Below are 13,619 nucleotides of genomic sequence, written 5' to 3'. Positions count from 1 at the left end.
GAATCCTTCCGTCTGCTTCCTGCCTGGCTGGGATTGTAGATGTTCAACACCACACCTGCTCTCCTTTCTATAAAATGAAGGTAGGTGTGCAGCTGTCATAATGGTACTGAATATTTGTACTCAATTTTATTGTTTGTTGACTTAAGTTTTCAACCTCTCTGTGAAACCCGGCATTAACAAACATATTGTTATCACTCATTTTTCAGATAAAAGTTACAAGTCTCAGGAAGTCTTTCTGGCTTTTCCTATAACAGGTGTCAGAGTCAGACTCTTCTTACCACAGTGTATGAGTTTTATCTACATCTGGATCAACTTGGGATCCAAGTGTGTAATCACTGTGGTGTCTCCACAGCCTCCCCAGGGTTGGGACATGCCTCACACTAAATAAATAGGGGCTGATGTATGGAATGAGATGTTAGGAGACATTCCATTTTGGACAGTAGTGAGTTCGATGCTCTCTAAAAACTGTGTTACATATTTCAGTAAAGGATGTGGAGAATGGAATTGAGTTAGGGGAAATCCTAGCTTTGTTCAGAATGTAGCCTATTGGTTAGATGGCTGTTACTATATCTGGAAGTTCTTTTTACTAATGGAAAACTGGTCATAGTGGTCAAGTTGGGAAAATTTGTCTTTGGAATATCTACTCTTATTTCTATAGCACCTATCCATTTCTAGGCTCATTTCTGTTTCTTTGAAACAGAACTTAAGACATTATTAGCAATGTAGAACCCACCCTTAAGTATTAGCAATGGTCTTCAGGGATTTTCCCAACTCTGAGAGGAAATGCTTTGGTCTATTTAAACTCCACCCCCATAAAAGGAGCAAATGATGGAAGCAGTAGATCCCGAGGAAGGAAGTCTGAATCCAGTTGCCCATGCTATCGACTTGTCCAGGGATACTACTGATAGAAAGCTGTTTGGAGCAGCCAAGTCGAATGTATCAAATAATTTGCAGATAGTGTGAGGTCACAACTTATTAACATTGAGCTTTAAATTACTTAACATTTGCAAACACTAGTAAATGTCACTTTTCCTGGGGAACTGACAATACTTCCACTTTTCCAGGAGTTTCAGGTAGTCATGGTGAAAAATCATAAACTGGATGCACTCCTAAGGATGAAGCTAATCTATCTTTCTCTGATCAAGTAGGGAAGAACTTAATTTTGTTATGTGGAAACTTATATCAGTTTGATTGCTCAGTTATAAAGTAATGAGAATGATAATTTCCTATGTACTAGATACATATACTAGATAGATATAAGCACTTTAGATGCTTGGCACACTTAATGACCACACAAAAACCAAGCATGCCATCTTATTTACTTTCTTTCCCTAATGTGGGGACTCTGCAGAACAGGGGTAGTATGGGTGCAATAACCAGGGAACCCTTACTGTCTCCACTCAGTGCTTTTACAGAGAGAAACTAATCGGGATATTCAGTTAAATGGAGTTGTCAGATACAAGATCACTGTTCAAAATACTTTATAAAACCTTGGAATCATGCTTTATGATTGCTATCACTGTGGTTAAAAATAGCAGTTGGTGAAAATGGTATAGCTTTTTGGTAGCATGGATTTCAGGCGATGGTGAGTAAGTGCATGATAGCTTGTCTAAATGGGCTGTCACTGCTGGAGATCTAAGTATGAGTGGCACAAGTAATTTTGTCATTCCCACCTATTCCTGAGCCAGGAATAGAAGCACTGTTTGCTAAATAATCACAAATAATGAGTCATAGGTCACAGCAAGGAGTCTTGCTTCGGATGGTCTCTGTATTTTTCACACAGCAGCAGACACACTTTGCCTTCTTTGATAGACTCTCTGATAGACAGGTGATATCTACGCTACAATTTTGTTCTCTCTAGGTCCTTTGAGTTCCCTTTGTTTGAGCTGTGGGCTGTTTCTGTAGGTTGCAGTTTTAATTCCAGCCACGAGGTGGCACAGCAGAACTCTCATTACATTTTCTTCTGTGCCTGGCACTTCAATGACAAAGTGTGATTTCTACAGTATTTAATTTGGAAAAATATATCTAAAAAAAAATTGAAATCAGAATAATAGCTCAACATAAAGGAGGAAAAATTGCCCAATTTTATAAAAACAATATCTCTTTATTAGTTTAATACCTATCATTAGGACTAGAATAAAATGAAATCTGCAGGGAACAGCATCCATTTTGTGGGGAAAAAAAATTATAATGAAACTTCTTCTGTTTAAGCTGTTTCAAAACTCTGACCACCCCCCATGTTAAAGCAGAAAAATGTATCAGAACACCATAATTGACCAAAGCAAAGTTTTAATAAAAAATGACATGGGATCTACTTCTTTTAAAGGGGAAAATACTGGGAATTTTGTATGAGAATAGGAAAGAACACTTAAATTTAGATCTCTGACAAATATGCCAAGTCTAATTCTGTAAAAATGGCACCACTTCCGGCTTTTTCTGCTTATGTGGTACTGAGGAATGGAACCCAGGTCTTCATGTATGCTAGGCAAGCACTCTACCACTAAGCCACATTCCCAGCCCTGTTGACTGTTTATTTTCTTCTTCTTTATTTCTTTATTTATTTTTTGGCCAGTCCTGGGCCTTGGACTCAGGGCCTGAGCACTGTCCCTGGCTTCTTCCCGCTCAAGGCTAGCACTCTGCCACCTGAGCCACAGCACCCCTTCTGGCCGTTTTCCATATATGTGGTGCTGGGGAATCGAACCAAGAGCTTCATGTGTAGGAGGCAAGCACCCTTGCCACTAGGCCATATTCCCAGCCCCTATTTTCTTCTTCTTAATCAGTATGGGATTTTGAAATTAGTGCCTTGCACTTGAAGAGCATGCTTGCTTATCTCTTGTTCTACCACTTGAGCTCTCTCTCCAGTCTAGCATTTTGCTAATTTAATTAAAAAATGGAGCATAATAAACTTTTCTGCCTAGGCTGGCCCAACCTTGAGCCTTCAGATCTCAGACTTCTGAGTAGATAGGACTACAAGTGTGAGCCACCAGTATCCAGCTAAAATTAACTTTTGACTCAAATGAAACGTCCTTATTGCAAAGCTTTTGATTTGGAATTTGGTCTTATTGGGAAGTGGCGGAGCCCTTTGAAGGTGGGGCCTCATAATGGACGCTAAGTCACAGAGACATACCTGTGAAAGGGATATTGGTACCTCAACCCCTGCATGTTGTTTCTTTGTTTTCTGGTCCCCATAAGGTGAAGAGCCTCTTCTACCACATGTTCACACCATCTCAAATCAAGAGGCAGAATCAACTTCTCCTTTTGATGATATCCATCATACTGTCCCAGTGAAAAATCTGACACACCCACCACTTATCAGTTATCTGTAGTTAGGTTCATAGATCATAATATACCAAGAAACCCATGTTCACTCTGTCCATTGCCTAGAGCTCTAGGACTGTCAATGAGTTGTTTGCTTCTTCTGTGCCAGTCAGGAGAGGACTGGGTGGGTGCTGGTGGCTCACTCCTGTGATCCTAGCTACTCGGAGGCTGTGATCTGAAGATCAGGGTTTGAAGCCAGCTCAGGCAGGGATGTCTGTAAGACTCTTATCTCCACTAAACCACTCAGAAAAAGCCAGAAGAGACACTGTGGCTTAAGGGGTAGAGCCCAAACCTTGAGCAAAAAGAAGCTCAGGGACAGCACCCAGGCCCTGAGTTCAAGCCCCAAGACTGGGACACATATAAAAAAATATCAGGATAGTGACAAAATAGATGTTGCAGATGTATTAGTTTGCTAGCTTTGAAAAGAAAAATAGAACAGGCTTCATTTAAACAACAAAGGTAATTTTCTCACAGCTCTAGATACCTGAAGTCTAATAATACTCAGCTGTTTTCAAATTGTTATTTTCTGAGGTCTCTCTTGTAGGCTTTTCTGAGGTTTCTCTTGTAGGTTTGCTGATGGCCACCTTCTCCTTGTGTCTTCAAATAATCTATCCCTGTACAAAATCTCTTGTAAGTCTCAGTATATCCAACTTTCCTTTTCTTGTAAGGACCCCAGTCAGACTGGGTCAGGACCAAGCCTACAGGTCTCATTTGAACTCAATCATCTCTTGAAAGGTCTTCAAATATAGTCATATCTGGGGGCTATAAAATTAGTTACAAGAATTTTGGAGCCAGTGGACACAATTAAGACTCTAACAAGTGAGTTTGGTGAGGATTAATTGAAAGAAGGTAATAAGTAGTCTGCAATATTCAATAAACAGCCGTTGTTACTTTGTGCAAACATACATATCTCTTTTAAAATTCAAGGGGCGCTGATTCCTTGTATTTTACTGCATGCCACACTGACTTGAAAATACTTGGGAGGCATGTAGGAACTGGGGGGAAAGCAAAGTACCAGTACTGCTGGAACTGAAGGATTGCATATGACCTTCATATGGTGTCATCCTAATGATAATTATGATGCTGTGGCATTGCTATATTACTTTTCCTAAAGCCTTATGAGATCCATTATTCTATGGAGACACAAATTTCACAAGGCTGAATGGCAAGGAATATGTGAACATTTGTATTACACATTTGGGTCTAATATAAAATTAAAGCACATTTTTAGTACAAGGGTGTATTTGGGTGTACTATAAAATTGGAACAAAAAGAAGTATGTATTGAAAAACTGAAGCAGGTTTATTCAACTCAGTATTATTCTCTGGTGCTAATCACCTCTATTAGATCTATATTTACTCCCAGATTTACAAAAGAGAAGAAGGTACTGAAAAATTTGGCTAAATGCTCAAAACATAAACTTTGAAAGCATTCTTTTGAGCATTCTAAATTAGGCATTTGTGAGCTTAATAATTATGAATCTCCTTAGTGACCCTATTTGCAAAAATACAAAGTTTACCTGTGAACCTTCTATACTGATGCTGGGCCTTTGTCTGTCCCTGTACCTATCTTGCTTTTCAAAGATTTGTTTCCAGGAGAATTCAAGATGCAGTTGGCAGCCACTTTCTTTGACTCTAGATCTTCTGGTCATTTCATGTAGCCTGGTGTTTTGTGTTGGTAAAACTGAGGTCTGTCCTATCTGTTTTCTTCTTTCATAGCTGCCCATGCAGCTCATCTTTCATGGACATTTCTAGGTTCATCCAAAGACTTTTTTTTTATCTTTGTGAGGCTCCAGGCCCACCATCTCTCAACAATTCCTGAGTGCCCTTCTTGGGGTCCAAAGGTGTCTCACAAAGAGCTCAGATGACTGATTCAGTAGGAAGGCAAGAACCAGCAAGGTCTATGTTATGAGACATAGGGTGTAGGATTATCAACCCATTTCTTCCCTAGAAAATAATAAACTTGTATAAACTGTAAAGACTGTCTCCAAGAAAATGAATTTAGGGGCTGGGGATATGGCCTAATGGCAACAGTGCCTGCCTCGTATACATGAGGCCCTGGGTTCGATTCCCCAGCACCACATATACAGAAAACGGCCAGAAGTGGCGCTGTGGCTCAAGTGGCAGAGTGCTAGCCTTGAGCAAAAGGAAGCCAGGGACAGTGCTCAGGCCCTGATTCCAAGCCCCAGGACTGGCCAAAAAAAAAAAGAAAATGAATTTAGAAAGATTCCACATCTGCTTAGATTTTACTTCACATGGCTTTAGGAAAAAAACCCTCAATCTTTTCATTAAACAGAAATAGAGATAAAAATGGGCTTTTTCTGGGAGGGACTGCATCTTTAGTGAAAATGTCAGGAAAGAATCTGTTTATACACACTTCTAGCAAGGCGTGGAGATTGAACTCTTTTTTTTTCAATCAGATGCTGCTGACTTGATAGGTTTTCAAGACCATATGTAAAAGTGAAAGCAGAATTGTGAACAGAAAACTCTTTGACATTTAATTTATAGTATTTTTTCCTTTAGAAAAAAACATAATTGTCATTTTAAATTTAGTTAGATAATAAGGTATCAAGAATTGGAGAACATTTTCAAGAATTGTCAATATGGCCTAGTGGGTTTCATATGTTTTTGATCAGAGCATGTAAAACAAACAATTTTATTGGGCCCAGCACACAAATAAGTATGTATGTGCATATTTAAAAATAAATAGCAGAAACACATTTTATGCATTCTCCACTTTGCTAGTTGTGACTCACTTAGATTCATTCACTTAAGCACCAGATGACCAGCTGTAGCATGCAAGTCATTTACCAATACAGCCCTGCGAAGTGATGAAGGAGGCCTTTTCATAGCTTACCTGTGAGGTCAGAAAAAAACGTTTCATGCCATTTGATGATGAATTCACTCTCTCAGGTTCCATGCTGGGAGAATCCCTCCACTAGAAGTTGGAAATTACTTTCTTATAATTTCCAAGAATGGACAGCAGTATGCCCAGCTTGCCTTTTGATTATGGCACTGCTAATAGTTTTGCTCCAGCTGGCCACAATCCTCAACCACAATACTCTTTATCTCATTTCCCAAGTAGCTGTTCTTCCAGACACATGCCCTCCACAATTATGTATTTACAAGGCATTCATTTCTTCATGCATTACAGGTTCTTTCCTGTCTACATTGAAATGGTCACTTCAAGTACCTTGGCTTAAAATAGATCAATAGGCTGATGGGTCCAAATTCATTGTTCAAACTTGAGCCTCTCCTTGGAACAGAAATTTATGAATCAAACTGGCTACATGACATTTCCACATGGAAGTTTAACAGTCACTGCCAATTAACATCTGCCTTAATATTTTTGCTGCTCTAATAACATACTATAGATGAATATAACTGTTTCTTATAGAGTGTTGACAGCTGAGGAGTCCAACATCAAGGTGTTTTGTGTGGGCTGCTCTATTTTCAAAATAGACTATGGAGAGGAGACATTTTGTGTCCCTTATATGACTAAAGAACATTATATTAATTTGGGGATGATTTTAACGAGGTGCTACTCACTCTCATGAGAGCAAAGTCTCCATCACTTAATCACCACCTAAAAGTCATATCCCTTAATACTGTTCCTTTGGGAGTTGAACCTCAACATGGATTTTGGAGGAGGTAACCATCACTCAAACTTTAATGTAGTTGGTTTGTAAATTCCATCACTCTTTCTATTTCATACATAATACTTCACCTCCAATTCCTTAGGCCCCAATTCCCAGGGTCATTCTTTTCCTTACCCTCTTTACACTCTTGTTTCTGTTCCCCCGTACACACTCAATATTAGAGCCCTTCTCACTGATTCTGTCCTCACTATCACGCATCTGGGCACCATCATCTTTTCTGAATGATTGTTATGATAATTTCCATTTTGCCTCTGCGAGTCACATATGTCATTCTTATGGTGCATTCTCCAACCACTGAGAAAGAGAATTATTTTCAAATTGATCTCAAATACATCATTTTCTGCTCAATGTTCTCATTATCTTCATCTCTTTGAGAACCATTGAGTCCAAAGTTTACACTTTAGCCTATAAGCTCCTCCATGAACAGGATCTCCTGTGCAGCCTGCCTTTTAATTACTTTTCCCTGATGGCCCTGATTCTCATCCCTCTAACTTTACTTTAGCCCCTTCTGGCCTCCTTGAAGTATATTCCTAGCTCAGAACTCCATCCTGTCCACCTTTCCATAACATTTTCCCTCCTCATTCTGTTCTGTACTCTCTGTGTCTGCACAGGTAATTTCCACGTCTTCTATGATCCTCTGTTCATATGTACTTCATCAGAAAGATCCATTATGGTCAGTGTCATTCTCATCCCCCTCAATTCCTTTAATTTTTGCTCACGACATTATGGCTTCCACATGTTATATATTATTTTTCTCTCTCCTTTTCTGGAATTTAAGCTTCATACATGCATGTATTAGTTTTCAACTATTGTATTTCTAGTGGCCAAAATGGTGACCCAAACCTAGTAAAAACATATCAATTAGTTGAATAGATGAATCAAGGAATGTCACATAGAATAAATTTTAGGAAATGAAACCTTTATCTTTTGGTAGGCTTGAACTCAGGGCCTGCATGCTGTTCTTGAGCATTTTTTTAAACTAGTGTTCCACCACTTGAGCCAAAGATACACTTCTGGCTTTTTGGTGCTTAATTGGAGATATAAGTCTTACAGACTTTCTTGCCCAAGGTGCCTTCGAGCTCTGAACCTCAGATCTCAGCCTCCTGAATAGCTAGGATTATAGGTGTGAGCTTTTGGTGTCTGATAGCAAGGAAAAGTTTTATTCATCATAATCTGTAAAGGAAATAGTAAAATTAAAAATATTCAAAAGTTAAAGTCATATTTGTTTTTTTTAATTTCTGAGAAAAATGTCTCTAAACCTAAATTTAGCATTTTAAAAGTCTAAGTGCAAAATACTTGAACAAATACATGATTAGGCACAATTCTGTGATTGTCAGGCCAGTCCAGAGCTAATTTGAGGCTTGATTCATCATTCATTGCCAGAGCACATTTGTAAATGCAATGGGGTACACATAACTAGCAAAGATAGAGAGCTGGAGAGTTTAATTATATTTAAATTAATGTAAGAAAATCTGAAGAACTCTTCTTCCTTGGCACCAATTAGAAGAGAAAAGCTTCTAAAGAGTGAGTCATCTGTTGAGGAGGGACCTGTGATTTATTTGGCTCTCACAAATTCTCTAGGTTATTTTGACTTTGCTAAAACATAAGGCAAACAACAACAACAACAACAAAAAGCCCACCATAAGTCTTGGGAGAGATTTTTCAGATAAATTGATCTTAATTTCTAGTACTGCTAAAGTACTTGCCTTGAATAAGTCAACTTTGCTGAGGATGCTGAAGTTCATATCAATGGCGATGGATAACTGCATTGTGGTTGGCAGGGTCTCAAGAAAGCCAGACTCATCTTTGTAAAGATAAATATGGGTACCCCCAAAAGAAGAGCAATTAGTGAAATAACTTACCAAAGAATAAGTAGAAATTATGAAAAATGAAGGAAACAAAACACATATGTAATAAAATAAACAGATCTATCAGATTCTATAGTTTCATGACATCTATTGGATCTACATACCTAGCACAATCATACTATTGTGCATGTATATAAGAAGTATTTTTAACTTTAGGTGGTATACTGAAGAATTCCAGAGTCTTTGCTTGCTGAAACTTCAGATAGGGAGCTTAATGATCAGAGGACAAAGGCTAGTGAACAAGCAAGGGTGGGAAAAAGGATCTAACTCTTATCTTCTGTTTCTCTTGTTTTCCAGCCCTAACATGCTAGGGATGGTAGGTAATAAGGAACAGCAGGTGATGTGTAAAGGCTTTCAGAGCTCTGTCATGCCCATTATCTAATTTGACTCTGTGACAACCCTAAGGGTGAGTGTTCTCATGGCTACTTTGCAGACAGGAGAAAAACAAAAAAGAGTGAAAACTCAAAGAGGCTGTAAGTGACTTGCCAGACTGAGTGTAATTAGTAGGTGGCACAGCTGGGAATGGAATCTAAGGCAGAAATGTACTGAGTAAATTCAATTTATTGTTACTTAGTTGCTTATTAACTCAATAAAGAATTTGAATACATTATAGTTTTTTTTCATGTGTGGATTAAACTATGGGCCTTCAGACTGACAAAATGTTTCATAAACAAAACTGCCTCCTCTTAATGTGTAGTATACCCAGGGTTTATGAGAGTTGACTATTTTTTATGTTTCTTTATATCTATTTAGAAAAGAGAAAAATCACTCTGTTAAACCCTAATTTAATTCCAATAGAGAAGAGATATATACACATCTTCCACATAAAACCATGGGGCTGTATGTTTTCAGTTACTTCCTAGGCAAAGGGGCTGGATCAGTAGCTACAACTGATAAAGGGGATAAGGTCGAAACAGCACTCTTGTTGCGTTGGGGACTTTGTCCCCACTTGAACTGCTCCCTGGGGTAGCTGTTCAAGAGAGAACTCAGCTGAATCATAGTCATTGAGGGAGCAGTTCAAAACATGAAGTATATCTTATGAGTGAGTGACAAAAGGATGAAAGAAAAATCCCATTATGAATGACCAGTGGGACCTTTATGCTCTTAGGAATATATGTCATTCTCTTTTCTGAAATAATTTTATTGTAAAGGTGATGTACAGAGATGTTACAGTTATATAAGTCAGGTATTTCTTTTTGAACAATGTCACCTCTTCTGTGCCTCTTTTTAAAAAATGATACTTGGTATTGAACTCAGGACTGCAGATGTACTAAAGAGGCATAATGCTACTTAAGCCACTCCCCCAGCCCCTTTTATCTATGTTTGTAACATGACAATCTTATTTTTGTCCTAGAGGCAGTAATTTTGTAAAACATCTCATTGGCCCTAATTCCTATTTTTATAGCTTACATTAAATGTTGAATTTAATTATTAACTAGCATATTCAATTCACTTTATAGCGTTTAATAAAAAAATATTTTAACTCCAGTATTGTATCATAACTTGCAGACACTATTAATTAGAACAACCTCTGTTCTGCTCTAGAAGAGTGTGGCCTGAGAGTTTGCTGTTCTTTTCAAGGAAGCAGGAGATGTTGCAGGAAGAAGGGCTTGGAGAACAGATTCAGGTGTGGGTTCTAGTGAGCTACTTGTTGGTTCTTCACCCTTGTCCACATTTCTTAGGAGCCTCTACTGTTTACTTGTCTCTTAAAATTTGCCTACTTTCTCATAATTAAAAAATGTTTATTTTTTAATGAGACAAAGTTATACCACTGAATATGTGTTATGTTTTCTCTCTCAACATTTATCTTACCCAACAAAATAAATATAACTCCTCATTTAAGGAAACATTTCCCATGGTATTACGCTAATGTCTTAATGATCATTTAATTATTTTTGATTTTTAATTCATCTTCTCTTTTACCTGACATAATTTTCATTATATGACAGGGTTTGTAAGAATTTAGTCAGTAATCTATCATACCTACCTAACATTCTTTGAGAAGCCCATGTGTATTCAAACCAAGTTCGAACGCGATTCTGCACACCTTGAGGAATGGAATAATTGTTCATGTAGGCAATGGTATGATCCATACAGACACGGAAGTTATTCTGACTGGCTGTTGATGCCCCAATTATATCTCGCATCTAAAATCACAAACATGGTCACATTAAAATCCAGCAGAGGAATTGAAAGTTACTAAATAGCTAGTTGAATTAAGTATTTTTTTACGTATCCTTTCTATTATTATTATTATCTTTATGTAGCTGTACAAAGAGACTTCAATTCAATATGTCACTTTGAGTACAATGTATCTTAATCAATGTCAACCTTTCCCAGCTCTTCCAATTCCATCAAGTTTACAAGTTGCCTGGTTCCATTTCACATGTATAACTGAATATTATGATTCTCTTCTCCCAAATTTCCTCTCTCCATTCATCTGCCCCTCTCCCCCTGACTTGCCCTCACAACACAAATTCCAGCTCCTCCTTCCTTGGTTTTCTGATTTTACCATGTTGTTACTGGATCCTAATGTCACACCCTTTCCATAAAATATTGGGTAACAAGAAGACTTGTCATATCATGGAAGATGTTTGTGAGGATTCAGTCATATAGTATAGGTGACTGCATATAATCTTCATATGTATACACACAAGTATATTACAGAAGAGATTGTTAGTTGATATTTAAAAACCTGTGCATACTTGAGAAACATGTAACAAAAAGTGGGCAATTATCTGGCAGAATAGCTAGTCCATTTTGGGGAATCTCACTCTGCAGGCATTCTCAGATTATCCAATGAGGTATACTACACAGACTCATTTCATCACAAAATTGCAACTTCAGTGTTTCTTTTTGTGTTGTTTAGACAGGAAAAATCAAATCTCATCATGCTTAGGGCGCAGTATTCAGCAGAAGCTGAAGTGTGCCAAAATTACTGAAGCATCTTCTACTGCTGTGACAATACTTAAGAAACTGTCAGGTGTAGTTCTTGGATGTTTATAACTCAGCCATAAAAACCCACTCTAGGTTAAAAGCTCATCTTGAAGGTCTCAGCACAAAAAAGATATATTGCTTGACTCTTCCTCTCATATAGAGGGAAGAAAGTGGTTGTAAATTTGCTTTGAGTGTGGGTTTATAATAGGAAAAAAGCCAGAGCCTCGCTTTCATGCTAAGCTTTGCTCTTTCTAGTAGCTGTAGAGCCTTTTCTGCTTATGAAAAAAAAAAAAAACCAAAACAAAACTATACATATTTTGGAGTCTTGCTCAAATAATGACTTACATTTTAATGTCTTTCTAAATTTCCTTGAATGTTAAATTCTCCCTTTCAAAAGTATCTCCTGAAGAGCTATGTAGACAATCCCACTGTTTCTTATCTTTCTGAGTCTCTTACATCTTAGGGGCTGTTCCAAACCCTCCACAATCTCAGTTTCTAAATGTCCCTTCTCCATGGCACTCCTGACTATTATCTAACTATAATCCAGTCACGCAAGACTGGGAGACTTGGAATATTGGGGGTTGGATTTGGAGATTTATTTACTTTGTTTCAAGGTGTTTATTTTATTATAATATTTTATCTTTTTAAAATTTTGTTTTTATTGAAAAGGTGATGGGGGGTTCACTTACGTAAGTAAGGTAATGAGTACATTTGTTTTAATCATTGTTACCCATCCCTCCTTATCTCCCACTTACGCTTCCTTAATCTCCTTCCCCCAAGTTGTAAAGTTCTTATCCCACATACTGTCAAGTGAGTATCAATGTTGCATTGGCTCATCTTTGTCCTGCTGTTTCTGTGATCCCCTTGCCCTACCACATATTGAATAATTTTACATACAAAACACAAGGTACAGAAAACTAAGAGAAACAACAAAACTATATACAGGACATAATAAGACCTCCTGTTTCCATATATTGGAGTTCATGTGGTACAGCACTAGCCTTCTGCAAAAGAGCTCAGGAACAGTAGTGCCCAGACCCCGAGTTCAAGTCCCACCACTGGCACAAAAAAAAATACCCCTTTGTGAGCCTTCGCCATCCCTCAAACTACAGGAGAACATTCCTGCCATCACTGCTAAACCCACTTCCTCAAAGAAGTTTTCTAAGCTTCTGAGCCCATTCACTGAGCTCCTGTGCGAAAGTTTCCTAAGGCAATCAAAGCCCTACTCTGTCTTCCAGGCCTCCAATGAACCTAGATAAAGAGCCAGGACATATGTACATGTGCTTGGGGCTTGAAGCCAAGGACTGGGAGCTAGGGACAAAAAGCAGCCTGTGGTACTCAGCTGCAATGGGCCATGGCTTCAATTCATTGAGCTATGGCTAGCTTTACATAATCTCTCTTTGTTTGGGAGATTTTTTTTCAAATTTTTATTATCAAACTGATATACAGAGAGGTTCAGTTTCATACATTAGACATTGGATACATTTCTTGTACTGTTTGTTACCACACCCCTCATTCCCTCTTCCCCCCTCCTCCTTTCCCTTTCCCCCCATGAGTTGTTCAGTTCATTTACACCAAACAGTTTTGCAAGTATTGCTTTTGTAGTTGTTTGTATTTTTTACCCTACATACCACTGTTTACCAGTATACATGGTTTCCAATATACTCAGATAAGATATAGAGATAGTGTAAGTACAACCACAGGAAGGGGATACAAGAGGATCATCAATAATAGAAGCTACAGTTACACATAGCACATTGACAGTAGTTACAACAGTGATATAACAATCGTTTCCATAATATGGAGTTCATTTCACTCAGCATCATCTTATGTGTTCA

General features: G+C 38.1%; 1 protein-coding gene across 1 annotated transcript in view; it reads right to left on the bottom strand.

Moving 5' to 3' along the window:
• The window catches only part of Cngb3 (cyclic nucleotide gated channel subunit beta 3), an 88,740-nt gene that overhangs the window by 37,679 nt on the left and 37,442 nt on the right, over positions 1-13,619 (bottom strand). The window contains exons 10-11 of the mRNA XM_048358651.1: positions 10,832-10,991; positions 8,683-8,780 (exon numbers count right to left, since the gene is read on the bottom strand). Of these exons, the coding sequence (XP_048214608.1) occupies positions 8,683-8,780; positions 10,832-10,991 (258 nt within the window). The remainder of the gene's footprint in view (positions 1-8,682; positions 8,781-10,831; positions 10,992-13,619) is intronic.

The sequence above is a fragment of the Perognathus longimembris genome, chromosome 12 (genome assembly GCF_023159225.1).
Source record: "Perognathus longimembris pacificus isolate PPM17 chromosome 12, ASM2315922v1, whole genome shotgun sequence".
NCBI lineage: Eukaryota > Metazoa > Chordata > Mammalia > Rodentia > Heteromyidae > Perognathus > Perognathus longimembris.
The sequence above is the reverse complement of the archived record's forward strand: the minus strand, read 5'-3'. Positions and strand labels throughout refer to the sequence as shown.